This window comes from Phymastichus coffea, unplaced genomic scaffold, assembly GCF_024137745.1.
Source record: "Phymastichus coffea isolate CEN01 unplaced genomic scaffold, Cenicafe_Pcof_1.1 PCOF00125, whole genome shotgun sequence".
Classification (NCBI taxonomy): Eukaryota; Metazoa; Arthropoda; class Insecta; order Hymenoptera; family Eulophidae; genus Phymastichus; species Phymastichus coffea.
In genome coordinates, this window is record NW_026706936.1 from 541,902 (window position 1) to 566,537 (window position 24,636).

The 24,636-nt window shown below is 52.2% G+C and overlaps 5 protein-coding genes across 7 annotated transcripts; 2 read left to right on the forward strand and 3 right to left on the reverse strand.

The window, feature by feature from the left end:
• Window positions 1-114: 114 nt before the first annotated feature.
• LOC131671409 (maternal protein tudor) lies at window positions 115-11,446 on the reverse strand. Its single transcript, XM_058947795.1, has 12 exons — window positions 10,987-11,446; window positions 9,940-10,615; window positions 9,473-9,875; window positions 8,890-9,413; window positions 8,411-8,821; window positions 7,005-7,564; window positions 6,873-6,934; window positions 5,933-6,802; window positions 5,452-5,851; window positions 5,215-5,393; window positions 4,340-4,497; window positions 115-4,277 (listed from the first exon to the last, which is right to left on the reverse strand). Exons 2-12 carry the CDS (start codon window positions 10,515-10,517, stop codon window positions 1,088-1,090), a joined length of 7,335 nt encoding a protein of 2,444 aa, XP_058803778.1. The 5' UTR covers window positions 10,518-10,615; window positions 10,987-11,446; the 3' UTR covers window positions 115-1,087.
• Window positions 11,447-13,381: 1,935 nt separating this feature from the next.
• LOC131671429 (lachesin-like) lies at window positions 13,382-14,216 on the forward strand. Its single transcript, XM_058947819.1, has 4 exons — window positions 13,382-13,576; window positions 13,644-13,854; window positions 13,923-14,126; window positions 14,194-14,216. Exons 1-4 carry the CDS (start codon window positions 13,382-13,384, stop codon window positions 14,214-14,216), a joined length of 633 nt encoding a protein of 210 aa, XP_058803802.1.
• Window position 14,217: 1 nt separating this feature from the next.
• On the reverse strand, window positions 14,218-16,439 carry LOC131671390 (hemicentin-2-like). The gene is made up of 4 exons (XM_058947768.1): window positions 15,508-16,439; window positions 15,227-15,437; window positions 15,015-15,165; window positions 14,218-14,951 (listed from the first exon to the last, which is right to left on the reverse strand). Exons 1-4 carry the CDS (start codon window positions 15,652-15,654, stop codon window positions 14,369-14,371), a joined length of 1,092 nt encoding a protein of 363 aa, XP_058803751.1. The 5' UTR covers window positions 15,655-16,439; the 3' UTR covers window positions 14,218-14,368.
• A 1,705-nt stretch (window positions 16,440-18,144) lies between these two features.
• On the forward strand, window positions 18,145-21,782 carry LOC131671389 (neuroendocrine convertase 1-like). 3 transcript variants are annotated; one of them, XM_058947767.1, is made up of 14 exons: window positions 18,145-18,762; window positions 18,842-18,986; window positions 19,164-19,277; window positions 19,330-19,563; window positions 19,627-19,696; window positions 19,767-20,035; window positions 20,097-20,309; window positions 20,385-20,485; window positions 20,552-20,617; window positions 20,739-20,891; window positions 20,948-21,099; window positions 21,169-21,302; window positions 21,365-21,499; window positions 21,571-21,782. In XM_058947767.1, exons 1-14 carry the CDS (start codon window positions 18,755-18,757, stop codon window positions 21,679-21,681), a joined length of 1,905 nt encoding a protein of 634 aa, XP_058803750.1. In that variant the 5' UTR covers window positions 18,145-18,754; the 3' UTR covers window positions 21,682-21,782. The 3 variants fall into 3 exon arrangements, with proteins under 3 accessions (XP_058803750.1, XP_058803748.1, XP_058803749.1); XM_058947766.1 differs by having other exon boundaries at window positions 18,147-18,762; window positions 19,627-19,693; XM_058947765.1 differs by having other exon boundaries at window positions 18,146-18,762; window positions 19,627-19,693; window positions 20,552-20,891; window positions 21,571-21,767.
• A 127-nt stretch (window positions 21,783-21,909) lies between these two features.
• Window positions 21,910-24,620, reverse strand: LOC131671416 (chondroitin sulfate synthase 1). The gene is made up of 3 exons (XM_058947804.1): window positions 23,542-24,620; window positions 22,928-23,468; window positions 21,910-22,849 (listed from the first exon to the last, which is right to left on the reverse strand). Exons 1-3 carry the CDS (start codon window positions 24,298-24,300, stop codon window positions 22,011-22,013), a joined length of 2,139 nt encoding a protein of 712 aa, XP_058803787.1. The 5' UTR covers window positions 24,301-24,620; the 3' UTR covers window positions 21,910-22,010.
• Window positions 24,621-24,636: the final 16 nt, after the last annotated feature.

Consider the following 24,636-nt stretch of genomic DNA (forward strand, 5'->3'; position numbering starts at 1 on the left):
AACAAATTATTTTGGTAATAGACACATTATGGGAAATGTATTGAATAAGGATGTTATAAAAATAACTAATTATTCATTAATAAAATTATATTAAGAAAAATTTTTATTTGCTCATTGTATAGTTTTTCACATTTAAAGTATAGTAACTATCGTATATAATTTTTTTCTGTTGAATCAACAATAATTGCTCAAATACATCTTGGAACCAAATATTTTAAATGCAATTTTGCATCAATATTAGTTTCTACGATTCATTCAAAATAGTTTTTGATAAACAGAAAGTTTTCTTAATGTTGAATGTTAGTTGCAAAAACTTTAAACTTTTTTTGTAATTAACAAATATAACTAAAGGCATGTATACGTACGTGTGTGTGTATCTATATACACATACATACATACATATACATCTTACAGTTGCATTATTCATACATGTACATACTACATATATATCATATTTTTATTAATTCTTAAGTTATCACTGAATTGTCGTTGATGTTTTAATAAATTAGAAAATTTACCAATTATTAAAAAATAAATACTTTCTTGAAAGAAAAAAAAAACATAATAGCAAATAAACTTAAATCAACTTTATAACTGATATTTTAAAATTTATCGTCTTATTAATGAAATTTTTTTCATTAGCGATTGATAAATCATTTTACCTTGTCTTTGGTAATCGACACTATAATTTTCTTTCTTCAATGTACATAGTACGTTATTTTATAATAATTTTAATAGTTTACAACTACTAGTTTCAAATTACATTTGATACATTTTTACAGTCATTGCTTACGCACGACCTGTTTTATCTATATTTTCGTTTCTATTTAATTTGCTTTCTTTTGCAACATAGTATGTTGAAAAAGATGTGAAAAACTTACTATATACTAATATTTTATGTAAAAAATAGAATAAATTTCACAAAAGACGTATAAGTCTTGAAAATGAGAACGCGCATTTACATAAGTCTAAAAAGTTTCTTCGAGTCATATACTTATATCTATTTTTTTGTCGAAATGTTCCAGATCTTATATTTTAACAATTAAACATAAGTTTAAATAACAAATTGATAATTAATAAAGGTTCATTATACTGTAGCATCTGAATTTTCTTCCATTACACCAACAAAAAGATCTTCATCTTCAAAATTCAAACTAGATTGAGCATTAACAGCACCAGCTACAAGTTTCTCTGAATGTTCAGTTTTTGGAGTCATCGGTCTATACATTTCGACAGGAGTTTCTCCTCTTGAAATACAGCTAGGGACAACTTTGTCGTCAAAGCAAATTGTCTGAAAGTCATTAACCAATTGTGGGAGCTTTTTACTTTCAAAGTCTTTTGCATCAGGGGCTATCACAACTGTGTCAAACTGTTTATCTTCTTGAAAAGAAACACTTCCGGGATCTTCAAAAGTATAACCTTTGTTGATACTTCCAGGGACAATTTTCTCCTCAGGACACGAGTGCAAGGGGACTGGACTGTACCTAGCAATTTCTTCGACAGATAAACCGCGAGAAATAGACCCTGGAACGATTTTTTCTTCTAGATCAGCTAAGCCTTTTGGCTCATCGTCGTCATGCTGTTCTTGAACTACCGTAGTTTCAAGCTCGTCAAGTACAATTTTTTCTTGATAAGATAGGTCATCTTCCTGAGATGGAATTTCTCCTTTATCAGAATCGTTCTCTCTAATTGTCAGATGAATCGCAGTTTCGGGCTTAACGTTTTCTGTAACATCGTTTTCTTGTGCATGTGTGTCTTCAGAGAAATATTGCTCTTTTTCGGAGTGAACGGCACTGTCACTCGAGATATTTTGATGATCCATGCCTTTATTTGTGGTTATTCCAGCGATTAAATTCGACTTATCATTAGGAAAATTTTCATTAGAACTGGACAATAGCAAATCAGCGACATTTTGATCCTTGTAATACAGCACTACTGGCAAAGGCTGCTCCAAGCCACTAGGTTCGAGTATTTCAAACCCGAATTCTGTTTGGTTATTTGCAGTTAGATCATTGAATTTTTCACAAGCGCTGTCAGGCCATTTCTCTAATCCTTCTGGCATCGTTAGAGTACAATGCACAGCCAAAGCAGGAATGTGCTTCAGATCATCTGGCAATTCACGTAACATCGTATCCGAGTGCACAGATATTGAAACGCCCAAGTCGATGAGCAAGAGCTCTAAGCCGGCGTCAGTATTCGTTAAAATCTTGCAACGAAAGCACTGTGGATTGTTCTCAAAATCTCTTACGGCAAAAATTTTTCCCACTTCATTCACATCCTTGGCAGACGCTAATACTTCCCAATCGGCGAGTTCTTTCTTTACGTAATTGATCTTCAGGTAATCGGTCCTTTTCTGAATCCAGAATTGTATTGGTGATAATAACATGCAACTAATTTTGCAGAGGTTCGGGGTAATTTCCTCGCCTATTGGCGTCGGGCGTTCCTTTATCGAGATATCTTTAACGTCGTGAATGATGGTACCTTCGTCTTCGTAAGAAGGCTTAGCGCACAGCTCCAGAAGCTCGATCGCTACGTCCTTAGAACCATGCGTCATCCTTACGAGAAAAGTCTCGCCTTCTGTCGCGATAACGTCTAAAATGAAGACAGTAGCGCCGTTGGCCGCCAGGTTATCGAACTCAGCGTTAACGCCGTCGGGCCATTGTTTCACACCATCCGGCTTAGCCAAGCAGCATTTCTTCGAGAGCGGTGGTATGTCGGCCAAGTCTTGCGGAATGGCTCTAATATCCTCAGTCGTTGCCGAATTACCGTAATCGAGGTAGTTGACCCTAGTCTTTTTGCCATCATGAGACAAAACAATTGCTCTATAATACTGATTATCCTCTGGGTAGTGAGCAATGCAAATGAGACCTTCCTCGACCTGCTGCAGGGGTGCGAACATCTTGGCCATGACCAGCCTGTCGGCGACCATTTCCAAGTCCTTGACTTTGGCATCCTCCTGCACCCAAAACTCGTCCACTGAGACAAAATGGCTGACGAAGGCAGATCTCGGATCGAATGGTTCTTCCTCGACGACTTCCAGTTCCTCCTCCAGTTCGTCGGAACTCTTAACGTAGGCCGCAAGCCCCTCGACAACGAGCAGCTCACAAATGCTCTTGTCGCCAAGGAATAAGTCGACACGCATGGGGGCCTTGTCGCCGATTATTAAAGCCGTGAGCTCGCTGACGTCCGCTAAGGTAAGGTGTTTGATTCGTGCACAGCTCTCCTCGGACCACTCGTCAGCGACACCCGTCGGAACTACGTCGAGTTTGCACGGTATAGCGTACCTCTCGATTGATTTCCATTTATCCGGCAGTTGCTTGACGCGACCTGTGCTACTGTCTATGACGTCGGTGTTGCCATAATCAATGAAGCGAACGGTGGTTATTTCGGCGTCGGCGTCGATCACTTCGGCTCTGTACCAGCAGCCGTCCAGAGAGTACATGACTAAGCAGAGCGATTTCTCCTCGGGAATACCCTCATAGTTTGGACACGCTGCAGCTACTTCCTGCATCCGATCGTGCAGATCATACAAAGCCTCAACTGCGTCCTTGCGCTGCAGCCATATCGAGTTGGGCGCGTCAACGTGACTGGCTATCACCTTGTATCTTTCACCTACTACCATTTCGCTGGCTTCTATGTGCTCGAACGGTGTTATCGTGGTTTCCTTCACCAAGTTCAATATCTTCAGCTTGTCACTCAATTTTTCGCCGGCTTCATTCAACTCGACAATCCACTTGCGATTAACATTATAGAATGTCGCAGACAGCTTCTTGTCCTTGACCATCGGCTCCAGGACCTCGATTTGACTGTCATTGCTGCCCGACAAAGTCACACTTAGCGACACCCTGACGGCTAACTGATGCGGTAGATAAAAGCGGTCATCTAGAGTTCGTAGATCTGACGCTAAAATATAACCCGTATCTCCATAATCAATCAGTTGTACTTTTACTTCGTCCGAGCCTCTCATTTCCAAAACGATCATGCGATACCAGTTTCCGTCGATCCAAAGTCCAGCAAATAGTTCTTTTTCAATTGCCATGGCCTGAACTTTCACCTTGGAATAGTAGTCGTACATGTCGTCCAAAAGTTGTTTTTCCATTGGTGCATCCGTCGTTCGTTGTAGCCACACACAACTCGAGTTTTTGATGTTGGTTACGATAACATCATGGGTTGAGCTTAGTATCGGCATATTGCAAATTGGATTTATTCTTTCGATGTTTTGAGAACCAACTATTTTGATCTTGTTGCCGTTTATGTCAAACAAACGGACTATGAGCCTGTAAAAGCAATCAAGCAATCAAAACCATCAGAACTTCGTTATTTTTTATTGACAAATTACCTGTTACGCTCTACTTTCTCAACAAAAATTTTGACGTCCTTTCCGTTGATTAAACTTTTGAGCATGTCATCGGTCTTTGAAGAAAGTGGAACATCGAACAGACTGCACTCAACAGCTTGATTCTGCATGACTGCCAACTGTCCAGGTAACTTAAGCATCTAAACATGTTAAAAGTTCTATTAAAATATGTACAAATTAATTCCGATATAGTGTTAAAAAAGTTGACCGACATTAAACAAAGTGACTACCCTGTAACGATATTTTGTATAACAGCCAAATTCAAGATATTCCATTAATTTTCATGGTTAGACGTTCAAGATCATTGTCATATTTAGTAATCAATTCGTTAGTTCATAAGTCAGTTAAAAATTCATTATATACGTATTTGATTTCTGTGTGATTAATAGACAAATGAAACCTGCGAATTTGAAACGTGCGCATGCCGTGTTATATGATATTGTTATAAACGATTGGAAGTAAGCAGTTAACATTAAGGATCTCTGATTTATTCGGCGATTTTAATGAGTACAGCCGATAAACCAAATTGAAACATGCTACTTGCATTTTTTTGAGCAACTCACGCTATTTAAAATTACTCTCTCGTGTTCTCCGGTATCAATTAATCGTATATCATAGTATGACTTTGTAAACTTAATAACTACACCACGTTTCCATTTTCCTTTACTATTAACGAGACAGCCTGCACCCAGGCAAACTTCGTGGGACAACAGGCCTGGCATCACCTAACATTAGCAAATTGCACGAGCTACCTTAGTATGTATAACATTCTACTTTTGCCGATGCCAATTTATATTAAGCATTTTTTAATTTATATAATGGTTATGCTAACAAAATAAAGATCACAAAAAACAAACCTGTGGATCTTTGGATGCCATATAACTATCAACATTTATCTGACAAGCTTTGGCTGTGTAAAATTGAACGTGGAATTTATTAACGCCTTCGACGTTTGATACTTTCACATGCAAAGTTTGACCTTCGAGTAAATTGACATCTACTTTAGGCACTTCTTCAACTTGAATCACTGTTCTAGCTAAAAAATAAAATATTTGTAACGTAAAAATTACAAAAGCTTTTCTATACGTGATTACCTTCTGATGCTCGTGATGAGAACATAGCCAAACCATTCTGTACCAAGGCATTGCTAATATCGACACCATTAACATTCAAAGAAATCAAGTATTGGTCATTTTGTAGCTCATGAAAGATACAGTCATATATTTCAGCGTTAAAAAATTTGCTTATCTCCGTAGCGTTTGACCAATTGGATCCCAAGATTGGAGCAATATTTTTTAAACTACAATATAGAGCTTGCTTCGGTAAGACCATGTATTTCTTTTCAACGGGGTAAATTTTGCGAAGATCTACCATAGCTCGATCGCCGTAATCGATATATTGAACTACAGGCCCTCGTGGTTTATTCAGCTCTACAACAGTGGCTCTGTATAGTACTCCATCTTCGGGAAGAACAGCAATGACGGATGCTCCAATCTAGAAAAAATAAATTAACATTGAGTGTTTGTAAATCCACTCGTTCCTAACCGTGACCACGAAAGAGAGAATTAATATTACCTCCAGTGGTTTTGAAATTGACTGTCGCTTTGCGTAAACCAATTGCATTTCGTTCATCATATCTCGAAATTCTTTCTGTTGATTCTGAAGATGTAAGTAAACATTTTGTGGGTTGAGAAAATAGGCCTGGCTAACGCTGTAAGTTTTACCAAATTCAACTTTATTCTCCAACCACTTGTCGCTTAAGGAAGCATACTCTGGAGATACGTAATCCCCCCCTCTGGCAAAGTTTCTCGCTTTATCACGTAAAAATTCTTTTTCTTTTCGCAAATCAATGCCGTTCGTAAAAGCGTCATTGAGACACTCATTCGATTTGAGGTCCTTCAATATTACTTGATAGACTCCCTGTTCCATAGCAATGAATTCGGCTTCTAACAATTTATCATCGATAACACTAGCCAATTGATCAGACTCTTTTTTACTCCAATCAGACTTGCCAGGACAGAACATTTTGCAAAGAATAGCTTGAGCCGGCAACTTGACCAATTCCGGTTGGATTTCTTTAATTTTATCAAAACTAATTGTTTCGAGATTGCCGTAGTCAATGAAAAACACAGTGACAGTCGATAAAGCATCAACACTTTTTACAACAGCTCGATACCATTGCTCATCATTTTGCCATTGTGCAATGCAATGCAGTCCTTCTTTGATATGTAACGACGGAATGATCTTGCCTCCTTTATCATAGGTGGAATAAATTTTTTCCATGACAAGGTTCAACTCTTTGTTGTCTGGGTACAACTGTACGTAAAAACTGTTTGGATTGTTATAATAGACCATTATGCAATTTTTCACCGCTCCAACAGTGATATTAGGCGGCGGTATTTGGCTAGATATTTTAGGAGCAGGTTTGATCTCGGACATCTTCACCTATATAAATCAAATATTATCAGTGATCAGACGAAAAGAGCAAACGATAATTGCATATTAAAAATTATACCATTTCCTGCTTTGTGATACGACTGTCTTTTGGCGATTTTGACTTATCGCAATTTTTGAGATCTGAAAAATGAAAATTTTTATATTTACTTCGAAATTGTAAAGTGATTTAAATATTAGTGAAAGATTATACTTGAGTAGCCATTGCGTGGGCCATCATTACTGCGGTGATCGTTTTCCCATCTTCCGACTCTATTGCGATTTGATGGTGAATCTCGAATTCGCTGATCTTCTTTTCGGCTGTTACGTTTTCCACCACTTTTTGAAGAAGTATCGGAGTCTTTGTCAGATCCGTAATTTCTGTCTAGGCGAGAGTTAACGTTACCTCTGTTATTTTGTATTTCTTTTCCTATTCTATTTGATTCATAGCTATTACGTTCATTACTTCGGTTGAATCGATCGCTACTAGGATAGTCTTTTGTACCGGGAAACCGAGAAACATCAGTCTGCTGCTTTCCGTATTTATCATTTTGATCAAATCTGTCGATTTTTCTATCCTCTTTGCCAAATTGATTACTTGACGTTCCGCTTTGATAATCTGAATTTTCTCTACGGAATCGGTTGTCGTGTCGCTGTTCGTTTTCATTGTCTTTACGGAACTTTGATTTGGAATTTTCATCAAAACTGCTAATTTTTTTAATTATACCTGACTCTTTGTCTTTGTTCCAGTTGCCAGTACCAGTCCAGTTACTACTGAAAAATATCAATGCTTTTAATTAATATTCCAACACGTATTTTAATAGTGTTTCAAGCCACAAGCTGATGTTAACCAAAACCTTGAAGTACAATATTAAGAGTTATAAAACTTTTAATTAAGTAAAAAGCAAATTCTTTCATCTTCATCTTAAATCAAATTTTATGAAAAATCTCATAATGTACTTCCGGGATCTACAATTTGATGCAATTGAGCTTGAAACTATAATTAACTTCATAAAACTTATTTTTCAATTATGAATTGTTTATCTGAGGTTATTAGATTAGGAACAATTGTATTAATTTTGAGAAAAAACGAGTCTGACTCTTCATTGCTGCAAGAAAACTATGGCACAGTACCATATGAATTTTGTTGATCATACTATGACATATTTATAATATGAATAGAAATAATCAGCAAACTTTTTAGGAAATGAATAATATATACTTTTTTTAAATAAAAATTTGTTGGGCAAATATTTTAATATACTTATTAACAATTTCATATTGTTATTACTGTGTTATTACTAAGGGTAGAGCACAAATATTATTAAGCATGTTTTAAATGTAAGATTATAGAGTATATGGTGTTCCCTCATAAAAGCATATTGATAAGCAATGTTCTTATCTTGCAATGTATTATGTTTTACGTTTGTATTCTTATCTCTTGATTTCTTAACAAATTGAGACTTCTCTTCTGACCTAAGATGAAAGTGATTAGGTCACTTTTTGTTATAAAATTGATTAGAACTCTGGTCACCAATTTGCATAATGGGTAATTATTTTGTCACATAAAAATTATTTTCATATTTTAAATAGTCATAATCTCAAAAATGATTTAAGTACCTTTGATTTTGAGCAGGACATTTTTCAAATGATTCTTGGTTTCTAACATACACTTGATTCTGCAACGGTTCCATACCCCTTAACTTTATGCCAATATCTGCCATGGGATCACTTATGTATTTAGCATCATGTAAATTTACGAGATAACTACCATTGACATAGTCATGGGCAAATAATATCATACGTTCCTCTAGAACTAAATTTTCAAACTTTTTAATCAATTCTTGATTTGCTGATTCAAATTGAAATCCTTTCAGGCAGCACTGAATGGCTTGTTTTGGAAGACTATTGACTAAATGAGAAGGTATTGATCTCAAATTGCTCACCAACACATTTTCCTCATTACCATAGTCAACATAGAACACTAAAACTTTGGTATCATCAATAATATTGAGTATGGAAGCTCTGTACCTGAAAGAACATTTACTTACATTAGTAACAAGGAGATAAAAAAAGGGAAAAAAAACTTTATAACTTACCATTTTTTATCCTCATATAGAGCAATGCATGGCATATCTTTACGCATTTGTGCATGTGACAGTGTCGCAGCTGTTCTAGAAGCTTGTTCAATTTGTTGCATAATGTCATCCAAAAGCTTTTCATCACTTTCAATTTGAACAAAAAATTTGGCAGTTGATTCAACAAAAGGCACCATTACAGTTTCTTTACTTCCTAATTGTAGCTGTTTTGGCTCTGGATAGAAAAGTTCACATGACTCTGGAAACACTTCGCTCAAAATATCCCTAACATTTTTTCCATTCAAATATAAATCACAATACTGGGTAAGAGGTGACAGAGGACCTTTGCAAACTCTTAATTTTAAATTTTTGTTAGCTACCAAACCACCAAAATAGTCTTTCATTTCGTGAGATACAGTCCAATTACTAATACCATTCAAAGTAAATCTTATTGAAAATATATTTGGCACAAAAAACTCATCCGGTATCTGATATAAACTAGAAAATGGTAAAATTTCGTGATGTCCATAATCAGCATAATAAACCTATTGAAAATAAGCTTATCAATCAAAAGTTAAGATTAACAAATAATGTGAAGTAATACCTTGCAAGAAGTATCACCAGGTGAATTGAGTACAACCCTACAAAGTCTCTGTGGGTGTATCTGTTGTCCTAGACATACAGTTCCTGCAATAGGTGACTCTTGCAGAGCAATGTGAGGCCTGGAATTGATGGACTTCATCATGGCTTCCAAATAGGGTATTGCCTCCAATAGCTGTACAGAGAACTTACAAGGACCTTCATCTACATAAGAAACTTGGACATCATGAACAGAGCCTATTTCTAATTGGATGGCTTTGAATGAGTTGGTTTTTACAACTTTTTGAGGGAGCGTTTGTTGCACTGCAGGGACTCTCCAATTCTCTTGTGTTGAATGCCTTACCTGATGAGGCATCCTTAGATTTTGTACTGGTGAAGTTGGTTGGGTGTTATTTACACAGGATGAACTAAAAAATTTGAAAATCAAAGTAATAAACAAAATTAATATTGAATTTATTAATATTTAAGTACCTGGATAAAGCCATATTTCTGTTAACCAATAAAGTACCAAAATCATCATTCATCATATTGAATTTAATTATTTTACAGCCATTGATTTCTCTGTAAACTCCTTGAAACTTGTTATTAACAAGGAAAGAACGAATTTGTTTAACAACTTCTTGCATCCAAGCACCACCAATAGGCATAACATCTGCTAATATAAACGGAGTTGCTGAAGGAGGTACAGAGAATAGATACTCAGCTCCAGGCAAGTTATCCAGTAGTCTGATGTTGTGAATGGGTACGTGAGTTACATTTCCATAGTCAACAAACTGAACAAACACCATACCATCTGAGCGAAAGCCAAGAATTTTGGCTCTAGAGAATTCATTATTAGGACCTCTAGCACAGCACTGAGTGTGTGGCATGACACTGTTAGGAGATACTATGTTGGTTTGACAATAATCAAATTGATCTCGTAGAGTCATGAGCAGTTTGTTCACAGATTGAATGACCCTTTCCTCTGTCTGGGCCCATATTTTTAAATACTGTCCCTCTATCTCTACATGTGTAACAAGAAACCAAAAAGGCTCGTTTTCCTTAATCATTTTGGTTTTGATGTAATAGTCTTGTTTTATGGCACAAACTCAGCCATAGGCTGCACACTTCCTTCGCTTTTTATTTTACATACCAAAGATAAGACTTCCTAGAAATGTTAATAATTCTGGTTATTAAAAAATACCTCTAAATTTTATGAAAAGTTAGATAATTATTTGTTGAGTAAGGCAACATGAAAATTTGCAACAAAAGAATCGTAAACTAAATAAACTTAAGTGATTTGTACAGCCGGTCGTGAAAAGTACATTTTAAAAAACAAGATAAGGTGGATGACTGAAAACAACTATTATTAAGAATCTCGAGAATAAACACAGAAATGAATTGCTTATGACAAATAACTGACAATTGTAAAGGCAACATCAGATAGGAGCTGGCAAAATTCCATGGAATTCCATGTCTTTGTAACCTATCAAGTCATTGATAAAAGAAACAAATATGAATGAGTTACAATAAACTTACCGCTAATCTTGAGAACAATAGGAACTCGTAAATACTTATCGAAAAAGTGTCAGTGATCAGAAACAAATGGTGTAATTGCAAACTTATTGAAATTCCTCGCTTACTCTGCTACAGTTGAACGAAGAATGGCGACCAAGGCAACATTAGCATTTCGGCAGGCCGCGCGCACATATGCACACATGCACACATACATGCATCACGCAACTCATGACAACACTATATTCTGCTGAATTGCTTATGTCTACTGTACTACCTAAGAAAGAGAAAAAGAGAAAGAGTGAAAATCGGCACTTTTGAAAAGATTTAGATTTATTATCGGCGTAACCAGAAGTTATCGATATTCGCACTTGTAACCTTAAAATGGCGTAACACGTGTTGTTAAGTCGATGAACGACCTTGCCTCATTTGTTTTTTATGCGTGCATGCATGTACAGATACACACGTGCGCGCGCGCGCATCTCTACACTTAGAACAAAGAGAAATTCGTCGTAAACGAATGTTGTCTCTCTCACATGGTTGGAACGACTTTGTAGGGAAACAAAGTTTTCTTTTTCATTCGGTCTATTTTTTACATAAAAACCTCGAAGTTGAAGTGTCTTTTCGACAATTATTTGTAACTTATAAGTTATTTTTTACCCTTTGATTTTTATAATATATAAATAAAGTGTGTAATAGTATCACACAGTGCATTAATAAGTATATATATATATATATATATATATATATATATGCACAATTATTGTCTTGCTCGATACCTAAATTTTATTCGTGTACGTAGGTTTGACTAAGCGATAATACAGCCTTTTGATTATTTGAGCAGTATCAAAGCAAATGTAAAATTCTGAAGGACTCCCATGTTTCTACTTTATAATCCTTCGCGTTATATATTTATAGAATATTCGTCAAGAAATTGTTTTCGACTTGGATTTTGATTGTCAATAAATTTTTCTTAGGAATAAGAAAATTGGTCCACTAGTAGATCATGAATTAGTGATCGGGTAAAGCGATGTTAACAATGATTTTCTGCAAACATTGCTAATGATCGATCATTTATTGTACACATTAACTTTGAAAATCGTTCATTTGTCAGACAAATTTAAATAATCCTATTAGATTTCAAAAACATTGATCGTGTTACAGCTAAACATCGGAATAGTAGTAATGGTTTAAAGTTTTGTTTTTAGTCACGTCACGTACGACTATGGGCTTACTCGAGACATTTGAAAACTCGTAATCAATTACAATGCTGATAGAAAGTTTTATCGTATTTTCAACATATTGACAGAAATTAATTTGTATTAATTCGCAGAATAACGCGATGAAAAAATATAAGTACAACTTTTAGGAAAAGTTTTAAGCGTAGAAGTTATTCCGTGTAATTGGAAATTTGTGATGTGGATTATGGATAGGAGAAAATAAACAGACTTTGTGTAAGTGTTGTCAACTGACTGTCTATAATGAAGAATCAATGCCAGATTATTCAAACTAACAGAGATAAAAATTGTATATAAACTATTGACAGACAATCTATTTTGTGCATATTAATGGCACAGAAGAATTCGTCACATCTAAGGCAACGATGCAATACTCATGCGATGGTTCTTTAATGGACAGTTGAATAGCAGTCTGCTAATCGCGATCATAATCTGTGAGCCGGCAGCTGCCGAGCTATTCGGCGCAGTGTCGGTGAAATCGACCGAGCGGCCGCAAGCTTTGAAAAGTCCGCGTAAATGCTATTCGTACACATCTCTATAGGCACTCGACACCGCCACCGCTTCGGACGAGCTGACTGCTACGACGGGCACGGGACTGCATTCAGGCGCGAGCCGCTTGGATTTTTCCGTGATTCGATGCGGAAAGCGTCGACCCGCGATCGTGGAGGGAGAGCGTGAATGAGACATGGACGCCCAGCTGGGCAGCTCCATCGAGGCGCAGTCGCCGCAAGCAGGGCCGGTCTGCCGCGGGGCGGAGTGACAAACGACGAGGCGCAGTCGTCTGTGCAAGGAGGACGCCGCAAGCTATAAATAGGTGGCCTGCAGCCAGGAGCCGACTCGGTTCGGCGCCGCGGGACTCGGTATTCGATTACCGGACGAAGCGGCTCACGAGCTCACGTGTCAGCTGCCGCACAATTGAAAAGGGAATCCGAGTAGTAGGAGCCGAAGACGAGCAAGACGCATCCGCCGCCGCGAGGCGCGAGCTACCCGGCTGTGCGACGCGCGCGGCACTCGGCAGTGCGGTGCGCGGCCCCTCGCAGCGCGCAGCTTCCAACACTCCGCTCGGCAGCGACGCCCGCGATCGGACGCGTTCGAGGATCAGGCCGATCGGTGGTGAGCGCGCGACGACCGCAGCCTCGCGGATCGTCGGCCGGCGCTCGGCTGATCGGCGCAGCGCGGACATGCCGCCTACCGGCGCCGTTTGGCTGCGGCCGACGCTGCTCCTCCGCTGCGCGCTCGCGGCACTGTGCGTCGCAGCACCAAGGCGCGCCGAGGAGGCGCCGCCGCTCTTCGAGCAGACCGCCTCGCGGGTCTCGGGCTTCGAAGGCCAGACGGTCTATCTACCGTGCCGGGTGCGCAACCTCGGCGACAGACTGGTGGGTATGCAGAGCCCGTAGTCGGCGGTAGCTAGCCAGCAGGTCTGACCGGGCGCTCGACCCGCAGGTGTCCTGGATGCGCGGTCGCGACCTGCACATCCTCAGCTCGGGCGAGCTGAGCTTCAGCTCGGACGCGCGCTTCCGGCTGCAGCATCCGGCGGGCAGCGACGCCTGGACGCTGCGGCTCGAGCGACTGCGCGGCTCCGACGCCGGCGCCTACGAGTGCCAGGTCAACAGCGAGCCCAAGGCGATGCGCCGCGTGCAGCTGAGCGTCAGGGGTAAGGGTGTCCGCGGTTTGGCCGCATCCCAGCCGCGCCAGCCGTCAGCCGTAAGTCGCTCGTTGCAGACTCGCCGCCGCCGCCGCCGGTCGACAGCCAGGACGAGCCGTCGCCGCAGCGCAGCGGAGTGGGGCAGGCACCGGAGCCGCGGGCCGCCATAGCGGGTCCCCGGGAGCGGCGCGTGCAGCGCGGCTCGAGCGTCAGCCTCCGCTGCCTCGTGAGCGCGCCCCGCCGGGAGCGGCCCGTCGAGGCGGTGCAGTGGCTGCGGGACGGCCGGCCGCTCGCGCCGGGCGGGGCCGTCGGCGTGAGCACGGCCGCGGGCTTGGCGCGGACGCTCAGCGAGGCCACGCTCGCCAACGTGACGGACGCCGACGCGGGCAACTACTCCTGCCAGCCGGCCGCGGGCAGGCTGGACAGCGTGCTGCTGCGCGTGCAGGAGCCGGACTCCGGGCCGCCCGGGGTGCCGCGGCCGGCGAGCCGCGCCGCCGCCTCGGAGCGGCTGCTCCCGCCGGCGTCACTGCTGCTGCTGCTGCTGCTGCTGCTCTGCCACTGGCGGCCGCGTGCTACTGCTGCCGCCGCTGCAGCTCCGGTCCTCGGCCGCCGCGCATCCGCGAGGGTGGTCGGACGCTCGGCGGTGGCTTGACGCGCCGGCGCCTTCGTCCTCGCCGCCTCTCGGCCCTGTCGCCACGCTTGCCTGCGGCGCCGAGCACGTTGGAGCTCGTCGTTGCGGACCCGCGCGAGGCCCCCGGCTCGCACTCGGCACGGCCGCGGCCGCGAGTACGAGCGCAGCCACCAGCAGGAGGGAGGCGCGGGCCCGGGCCGCGCGGCCGCGCTGCCACGCCGCCGGCGGCTCGCCTGCCCGGAAACAAGCAAAGCAGACGCAGAGTTGCAGCGAGTGGCGACTGGCGAGCTGGCGGACCGCGGGCGCGCTCGACCCGCTCGACCGACCGTCGAGCACGTGCACCGCGACCGAGGCGGGCTTGGCGTTGCTAGGCACGCAGCTGTAGTTGCCGCTGTCGTCGAGCCGGGCCCGCGTCAGCAGCAGCTTGCTCGTGGTGCCGGCCTCCGTCTGCTCCGTCTCGAGGGAGATGCCGCCCCTGCGGGGCATGCGCGCGAATGAGCGGCTGCCGCGGCACCGGCAGAGGCGGGCGCGTGCCTACCTGGCGCTGTCGAAGTCCAGCACGGCGGAGCCCCGGTGCCAGGCCACGCTGCTCGGCGGCGAACTCCGCACGTTGACCGCGCAGCTCAGGCTGATGGTGCTGCCTTCCTTCGCGTACACGTCCGCGGGTTCGCGAATAGTCGCCTGGGCCGCTGGAACACGAGAGGAGGCCGGTGAGCAGCGCGCGAGCGCCTCTGCGGCGGCGCCGCTTACCCTCCACGCGCAGCGCGAAGGCCAGGCTGAGCTTGGGCTCGGTGTTGATCTGGCATTCGTAGACGCCGGCGTCGCGCGACTGCACCTGGCCGATCCTTAGTCGCCACTCGTCCGTGCCCTCGGGGTTCCTAGCCGAGAACCTCGCGTCCCCGGTGTACGTGTGCACCGACGAGGTCAGGATGTGCAGGTCGCGCTGGCGCATCCACGACACCTGCAACGGCCGCGTGCTCCGCCGAGCTTCCGAGCTGCTGGGCTGGGAACGTGCCACCGGGCTCACTTACCGTGCGGTCCGCCGGCTGCTTCACGTGGCAGCTCAGCTCGGCGCTCTGGCCGACGACGACGGTGACGTTGCGCGCCGAGGCGTCGTCGAAGTGGGGGGGCCTCGTTGGCCCGTTGCTGCTCGCCGGGCTCGAGCCCCCTGCGGCCATCCCCACGTCAGCAGTGTCGGCGAGCGACGCGCTTGCCGCGGAACCAGAGCACGGCGGCAGACGCGAGGATGTCGCCAGGCTCGGCCGGTCGCTTCGGGTGCCTCCTCGCGCTAACGCGGCGATCGCGCGATCGGTCTCCGCCTGTGCTACGATATCGCCTAGCGGCCTCGGTCCTTCGGATCGCCTCTGTCTGCACTCTCCTTACGCGCCTTTGCTCTCGTCGTGAAAGATATAGCCTATCGAAGCAAGGCACTTTGCCGCGAAATTTTACATTTCAAGCATACTCCTCGTCAGCTTACAAACGATTGCCACAGTGAAAATAGTGAACTATGTCGAGAGCGCGCTGTTCTGCATGAAAAATCCAAAGTACTCGACCGAGTAGCCGAGTCTTGGCGCGCGCTGTGTGCCTTTACAATAAATAACCATTGTGTCAAAAATGTCTGTCCTAGTTATTCGCGTGAAAACCTCTCCTCGCAATCAATGTGCCTATGTCTTGGCAAGCGATTCTCGACTGAAGTACGCGTGGCCGAAAGACTCGTCGCCGGAAGCCTGACCGTTGCAAATTGTCCGTATACGACGAGGACTCGAGCGAGGTCATAATGCAGCGTTTGTTAAGCGGACGCACAACAAGTGGTCGCTAATCAGAAAACAAGTCGGTAATAACGAGCAATGGACAGATCCTCGGGCTGCGTATCATTTATTGGCTAATGCGCGCCTGTTCATAATGGATAGAGCGCCTAACGGGCGGCAAACGCGGCGCAGCTTTGTCGCGGCGGCCGAAGCTGCACTCACCTGAGCTCCTAGCGCTGGGCACGAGCAATGCGTAGCCGGCCGCCGAGGCGACTGGCGGCAAGTCGGCTAGCCACGCCTGCAGATTCAGCAGCAGCAGAAGCAGCAGCAGCGGCAGCGACGGCAGCGGCGGCCTCGGCAGCGACGACGGCTCTGTCCGCGGCATCTTCGCTCGGCTCTCGGCGCCCGACCCCCGACCCCCGACTCCCGACTCCCGCATGCAACTCGCAACGAAGCAGCTCACTCGTTCAACAGCTGCAGTACCTCTCCTCTAGCGGCCCATTCGCCGCGCGACACTTTCCACTAGCTGCGGCAGCGAATCGACGCAGTGCAGTTCTTCCACCCGACAGCCGGGGCACCTGATGGTTCGCGATAGGGGCGCTCTTGTCGATCTGCCGACAAACAACGACAAACCACAGGTGAAGCCTGGTGCTAGAGGACCTTCGATACGCGACCCAGACAGGTCGCATTCGCAGACCGTCCGAGAGGACAAGTGACTTCTGCGGACAATTGGCACGGCAAGGTCGGTCTTAGCCGAAAGCCGAACGTCATTAGAGCCACGCGACTAGCCGGTGTCCTTCGACCGATCGATGTTGTCCCCTACTGCTGTTTAATTAGCGGCCCCTGGCTGCTTATCCGAGCCATGGCCCGAGAAATCGCAAAAGCGATGCGTCGAGTGGACGCGCACGTGCTCGCGCAATCTAGCGGCCACCGTCGGGCAGAGAGTTTGCGAGCGCCACGAGGTGGGAAAATTTAACGCAGCGGCGCAGGCGGCGGCGGCGGGGCAGGCACGCGCGAGAGCCGAGGCCGCTGCACTCGGCAGTGCAGCTTTGCGTGCTCGTGACGAGGCGACGGCTGGGGGGCCAGCGGCCGCGAGGAGAGCGGGGGACTGGTCCCGCTCGTCGGAGCTCGCGCGTCGCGCCCACGAGACTGACCGTGGGCGCTGCGGGCATCTCCAACTGATCCGCGCACGCGGGCTTGGCCGGCTCTGGCTCGCTGCTGCACTGGCGCTGCCGGAGCGGAGACTGGGGCCGGCGGCGGCGGCGGCGGCGGCGGCGGCGGCGCGCCCGCGCACATCCGGCTACGGCGATCCAGCCACCCCTCTACGGCTCTGGCGCCCTTGTTCCGCCTGCCCCTACTCGCGAGCCTTCCGGCACTCGGCGCTTTTCCAGCCGCGCTCCAGCGAGAGCTCGGCTCCTTCGCCGAGTCGGAGCGGCAGCCACCATGACACTGCTCGTGCCTCGCAGCGCGCGTCAGCGGAGCGATTCTTACCTATTTTCTCTGGAACCTATTTTCTTATTCCCGACCTCGGCCACTGACGCGCGCTTGTTCGTTGGACCGAGCCTCGAGTCGCGGAGAAGAGAGCCTTCAGATGCGAATTCCGCTTGCTCGATGAACGGCTAGCCTTTGTCATTGGGCAGCCTGTGACTCATTAGAGTGACGCACACCGGTGACCGCGCGTTGAAACGGAGGTGGCCGATCGTCACGTCGCACGTACACCTTGTAGGCGAAATGCTCCTCGCGACAAACGAATGCGTGCGCGTTCGAGGATCGGACCTGGCGTCGCACGCAATACATCGGGGCTCACGAGCCCGGACGATCCTCCGAATTGGGGCCAACCACCGGAGGTGGCTGGCGGTGCCCGTACGCCCGCTCCCTATCGCGGCTATCAGCGAGGGCCGCTCGAGCTCTCGTCCGCATCGATTTTCCAACTTGAACTTGAAGCAGGCCGGACACACAGCGAGGCGAGATAGAGCGCGACGCGGAGCACGTGGAGCGGGGACTCGCGAGCTGATAGCGGCTGATTGCAGCTGCACATTAGCCGAGGAGATTAGGCGCGAGCGCGCGACACGTCGAGCGCACCGAGCCAAGCGGTGATCGATCGAGACGGGAGGAGGCGCGCGAGAGTGCCCCGGCGTGCATGCACCACTGCTATCGTCGAGTGCAGCTCGGTGGTGCTTCCGACCCGGCCGCCGATCGATTCTCGCTGCCCAAATTGCCGAGAAAGCCGAACGACGCGCTCGCGAGCGACGCCTGCTCAGGGCGGCGAGGAGGCGGGGGCGAGCGCGCGCCCGTGTGTGTTGGGAGGCGAAGGAGGCCGCCGAGAGTGAATTCGAGGATTCGAGGTCAATCCACCCCACCTCCCACCTCGGACCATCGGGGTGGCAGCCAGGCTAATAGCTGACTCCGCGCGGACAGAGCGCGCGACAGCGCGCCAGTCACTTAAGAGACGAGCGGCGAGGCGCCAGGGCGAAGGCCGCACCGAGCTGCAGTCGCTTCGCAGTGGCGCGTCCGGCTGGGCGATCGAGCCATGAACAGGTAGCCAGCGCGCGCTCCGGCAGCCGTGCAGCCGAGTGACGGAGTAACCGGGCGCGATCGGCTGCGCCTCTGCCCCCAGGTTGTGCAGGTTGGGCTGGCTGCTGCTGGCCTACTGCTGCGCCGCCTCGCAGCGCGTCAACGAGGAGTGGGTGGTGCGGCTGGAGGGCGGTCCGCAGGTGGCCGCGCTGCTGGCCCTCCAATCGGGCTATCAGCACCTGGGCCCGGTGAGTCGGAGCGCTGTGCGCGCGTGGCGGCGCGGGGTGGCGCGGGCAAAGCGGGGCGGCGTAATTGAGACGAACGAGGTGGCCGCGGGGGGCGCGCGATCAACGAGACGTGGACAAATGGACGGCTGCAAATGGAGATTGATGGTGGCCGGTGCTGCGGCGCGCGCGTGTGCCTAGGTGCTGGGCTTCGAGGACACCTACCTGTGGCGCGCGAGCACTACCAGCGCTGGGCCGCGCTCGAGGAGGCGCGGCAGCGCCCGCGCCTTCAACCGTCTGCGGAGGCGCGCCAAGGTAGGCCGTTCGCCGCGTCGGCGGTCGCCGCGAGTAATTGGCCGTTGCGCAGATCGCCTGGGCGGACCAGCAGCGCCCGGTGCGCCGCCACAAGCGGGACTACCAGCCGCGGGCCTTCAACGACGAGCTCTGGGATGAGGAGTGGTACCTGCAGGACCGCCGCCAGCCGAGACTGGACCTCAACGTGCTGCCGGTTTACCGCCTGGGCATCACGGGTCGCGGAGTGCGCGTGGCCGTGATCGACGACGGCCTCGAGTACACCCACGAGGACCTGCGCGCCAACTACGTAGGTGAGCGCGGCGCGTCGCTCGGCAGCGCGCCACTCACGGGGCCGCCGCTCTGCTCGCAGGACCCGGAGATCAGCTACGACGTGAACGAGCGGGACCGCGACCCCATACCCCGATACGAGGAGCCAGGTAGCGCCGCCATGCCAGCAGCAGCTTGTCGTGAGTACAGCTCGGCCTAATCGCCGCTCGTTGACCTGTTGAGCCAACGGCCATGGGACGAGGTGCGCCGGCGAGATCGCCATGGAGGCGGACAACGGCAAGTGCGGCGTCGGCGTGGCCTTCGGGGCGAGCGTCGGCGGCATCAAGATGCTCGACGGCGTGGTCAACGACCGCGTGGAGGCCGAGGCGCTGAGCTACCGGCGCGACATCGTCGACGTCTACACGGCCTCGTGGGGACCGCCCGACGACGGCAGGAGCCTCGACGCGCCCGGGCGGCTGGCCACCGAGGCCCTCGAGCGCGGCGCCGCCGAGGTGGGTGCGCCCGCCGCCGCCCGCGCCGCCGGCGAGCCCTCACGCGCGCGCTGCTCCGCAGGGCCGCGGCGGCAGGGGCAGCATCTTCGTGTGGGCCTCGGGCAACGGCGGCGCCAAGGCCGACGACTGCGCCTGCGACGGCTACGTGGGCAGCGTCTACACCCTGGCCATCGGCTCGGCCTCGCAGGCCGGCAGCTTCCCCTGGTACGGCGAGATCTGCCCGGCCACTCTCGCCGCCACCTACAGCAGCGGCGCTCACCAGGACCAGATGATTGTCGGTCGCGCCGCCCGCCGCCTCGCCGCGCCGCGGCCGGCTCGGGCCTCACCGCGCGCCTCGGCTCTGTTGCAGGTGACGACCGACCTGCAGAACAGCTGCACCACCAGCCACACGGGCACCTCGGCCTCGGCGCCCCTCGCCGCCGGTATCCTGGCCCTCGCGCTGCAAGCCAAGTATGCGCTCCGCCCCACCCCGTCGTGCCGATCTCGCTCTTGACCTTGACTTTGCATTCGCCGCAGCGCTAACCTGACCTGGAGGGACGTGCAGCACCTGGTCGTCTACTCGTCGGAGCACGGCCCGCTCAGGTATCGTTGCCCGCGACGCTCGGAGCCCGACACCGCGGCTCCGGCCCTGCCCCTCCCGCCCTCTCGCGCGCGCGTTCTCCCTCTCGCTCTCCCTCTCTCTCTGCCCGTCTCTCTGTCGCAGCGACAACCCGGGCTGGTTCGAGAACGCGGTCGGCCTCTGGTTCAACCCGCGCTTCGGCTTCGGCCTGATGAACGCGCACGCGCTCGTCAGCGCCGGCGCCAACTGGACGAGCGTGCCGCCCAAGAGCGTCTGCCAGCTGGGCTTCGCGCCCCCGTAAGCGTCCCGCGGCCGGTGGGCGCGCCCAGTCTACAGCCGATTGCCGTTCGCAGGGTGGACCGGCAGCTGGCCTACGCTCGGCCGCGGAGGCTGCAGTTCGAGGTGGACGCCTGCGCGGTGCGCTACCTCGAGCACGTGCAGCTCGAGGCGAGCCTCGAGTACAGCCGGCGCGGCGCGCTGCAGATCCAGCTGACGGCGCCCACGGGTAAGCGCGCGCCGGGCCCGCGCGGACCCTCGGCCCGGGCCTGACGCTGTTCGCTTGTCCGGCCGCCAGGCACCAGCGTGCGGCTGCTCGGGCCCAGGTTCAACGACAACTCGAGCGAGGGCTTCGCCAGGTGGACCTTCATGTCGGTGGCCACGTGGGCGGAGGACCCCCGGGGCACCTGGCTCCTGGACATCGTCGACGAGGTAACGACTCGCGCCGGCTAATTGTGCTCCGTCTGGCGGCTGACGAACGTCCGTTGGCGCAGGTTGGGCCGCCGAGCAACGAGGGCAGGGTGACGAGCGCCAGGCTGATCCTCCACGGGACGCGCCAGCCGCCGCGCCACTTGCTGGCGGCGCACTTGGACTACGACGAGGCCCCGCGCCAGCGGGACGACCGACTGGTTGTGCGACTTGCTCCGATGCTCGCAGCGGCCCTTGGGCGCGCCGATGACCACTGTACTTTGGCTTGCAGAATTGGCTCAGCGGCGCCGAGGCCAGCAGCCCGCAGGCCATCGACGAGTCCGCAGCGACTAACCAAACTTCCGGCGAGGACTGGCTCGTGCGCTTTTTGCTCTCGCGATGACGCGAGCGCCGAGCCTATACATATACCTAGCTGTACACGCATACGCGTAACCTCACGCAAGAGCTGCACGAATCAGGCAGCCGAATAAAGGCATATGAGTGCAGCGCAGGCTTTGATGCTTTGAATTGATCTCCCGCCGGGACGCCCCGGGACGCGCCCGGGACGCGCCCGGGTGGCCGCGGTGGCGACGTGGATCGAGGACAAGGAGAGCACTCGGGAATAGCGATAGACAACTTTATTCGAGCAGCCGACTGCCGGCGGCTTACAAACGGCGCGCCGCCGCTGGGGCGCGCACGGCGAATCTGCCGATGGCACTGTGGCGCGGAGCGTCAAGCACTGGGGGCGCTGGCGTTGGCGGCGAACAGCAGGTAGCGCGGCTCGCGATACAGCAGGCCGGCCAGCTGCGGGCTCGAGGCGTACGTGTCGGCCCGCGTGCCCCGGCACATGCCCAGCTGGCGCGGCTGGAGCTCGCGCGCGTCGCAGCGCACCCCGTGGTGGACGTGCAGCAGCTGCGGGTCCGCCGCGCGGAACACCTCCAGGCCCGAGCGGACGGCCTTCTCGTAGAGGTCCACGTCCTCCTTGCCCCAGCCCTCGATGTCCAGGTCGAGGCGGCCGATGGCCTCGTAGTCGCGCTTGTACAGCGCCACGATGCCGAAGCCGAACTGGCGCCAGAAGCCGGCGCCGGGTGCGGGCGGCCGGCGCTCCGCGGGCGGCAGCTGGCCCACCATCTCCGGCGCGAACTCGCTGAACACCACGGGGAAGTAGATGCGCTGGCCGAGCAGCGCGTTGCGGCGGGCGCGCGCCAGCGCGCCGCGCCCCACCTCGATGTCCACGTCAACGAGCAGCGCCAGCTGCGGGGCCGCGAGCAGCCGCAGGCCCGCCTCCAGGGCGCGCGCGCGCGAGAAGCGCTCGCCGCCCGGGCGCACCAGCCGCGCGGCCTCGGGCCCGTAGCGCGCGCGCAGCCGCGCCAGCCGCGCCTCCAGGTCGGCCAGCTCCTCGCCGCCCGGGTACTGCACGACGATCAGGCGCGCCGCCTCCCCGGCGGCGAGGCACTCGCGCTCCAGCGTCTCGAGGAAGCGCCGCAGCGCGCCGCCGCGGCCCATCACCGGCAGCACCAGGTGCACCGGCGGCTCGGTCGCCGGCGCGCGCACCAGCCGCCGCTCCAGGCCTGCAACAGACGACGCGTGTCAGGGCGTCGGGGCGTCCAGACGTCGGGGGGGGGGGGGGGGGGGGGCACGTTACTCACCGGCGAAGCGCTGGCGCAGATGCAGGTGGCGGCGCACCGGCAGGCTGATCTTGCGCCCGCGGTACTTGCGGTACATGAGCAGCAGGTCCAGCACGGCGAGGGCCCCACGCTGCGGCCGCATCGCGCGGTAGCCGTAGAGCGCCCGGCGCTCCTCCACGAAGCGGCCGCGCTGCCGCGAGCAGGCGTTGATGGATGCCAGCACCTCGCGCGTCGCGTCCTCCAGGGCCTCGCGCACGTCTCCACGCACGCGCCGCCGCGGGTTGCTCTCGCCCAGGCTGAACTGCGAGCGCGCCACCAGGTCCCAACGCGGCGGTGGGCGCGCGGGCGCGGGTCGCCGGCCTGCCGCCGCCTCGCCGCGCAGCTCCAGGCTCCGCTGCTGCAGCTCCTGCAGGCGCAGCGCGCGCACGTAGTTGTGCAGGCGATACATGTGGGGCGCGCTCTTGACCGGGTGCATGCTGATGGCGCGGTGGATCTGCGCGCTCTTCAGCCGCCCCGTGAAGGCCAGCTGGCCGCTGGCGTTGTGGTACAGGATGGACTGCATCTGCAAGCCGAAACGCGCTCAATCGGCGCTCAATCGGCGCTCCATCGGCGCGTCCGCGGCGCGCGCTCCCTACCTCGTAGTTCCAGGTGCAGGCCACGCCGGCGAAGCGGCGCACGCAGCGGCCCAGCTCCACGTCCTCGTGGGCCGTGTAGAGGTTGCGCAGGCAGTAGCCGATGTGCGGCACCACGCGGCGCAGCGCCTCGCGCGACAGCAGCACCCCGGGCCCGCCCATGCAGAAGTTCTCGTCGTACTCGAGCGACAGCAGGCCAAACTCGTGGCTATTGCCGCGACCCGCCTGGCCGATGTAGCGAGCGCGCCGCCGCGCGTCCACCGAGCGCAGCAGCTCCTCCAGCCGGTCCATGCGCACGTACACGTCGTCGTCGGCGCGCATGAACCACTCGTAGCGCTGCCCGTAGCGCTGCCACATGTGCTGCAGCATCAGGAAGGACTTCTTCTGCGGGGGGTAGCTGTCGTCCACGCCGCCCAGGGCTACCAGCGGCAGCTGCGGGTAGGAGCGCGGCGGCCGCGAGTCCGCCGACGAGTAGAAGCCCACGCGTCCGGGCACCTCGCGCGCCCAGCTCTCGTGCACGGCGCGCGCGCGCGTCTCCAGGTACTTGCTCGCCGTCATCACGCCCACGTACAGCAGCCCGCCCTGCTCGTCCTCCTCGGGCTGCCCCTGGCCGGGCGGCGCGCGCCGCGTGGACGCGTTGCCGGCGCGCGCCTGCGGTCGCGGGCGCTGCGGCTGCTGCTGGCCCAGCAGCAGCAGGCCCAGCAACAGGCCCGCGGCCAGGCCCAGCAGGCCGCTGCTCAGGCTGCCGCGTCGCTTGCGCATACTGCCGGCATGCTCGGCGCTTGACCGACCGGTTCACTTGCAGCGGCGCCGATCGCCCGCTGCATACTGAGCGGATGAGCTCCGGCTACTCACGTATTCCCCGCAGCTGGCTGCTCCCCCCGCGCCGCGGACCGCCCGACGCGTCCCGTTACCAAACCAGCTCTCGCTTCAATTTAACAATCTCCTCCTAATTCTCTCTGCCGCTCGCCTTCTCATCGCTGTGGACGAGCGCTTCCGCGAGTCGCCGCCGACGAGCTTTCGCCGCGCCGTATATCGGCCAAACTCTTGGTCATTGTTATACGCACCGCTGTGCCCTCGTATCTTCCCTTTCCCAAC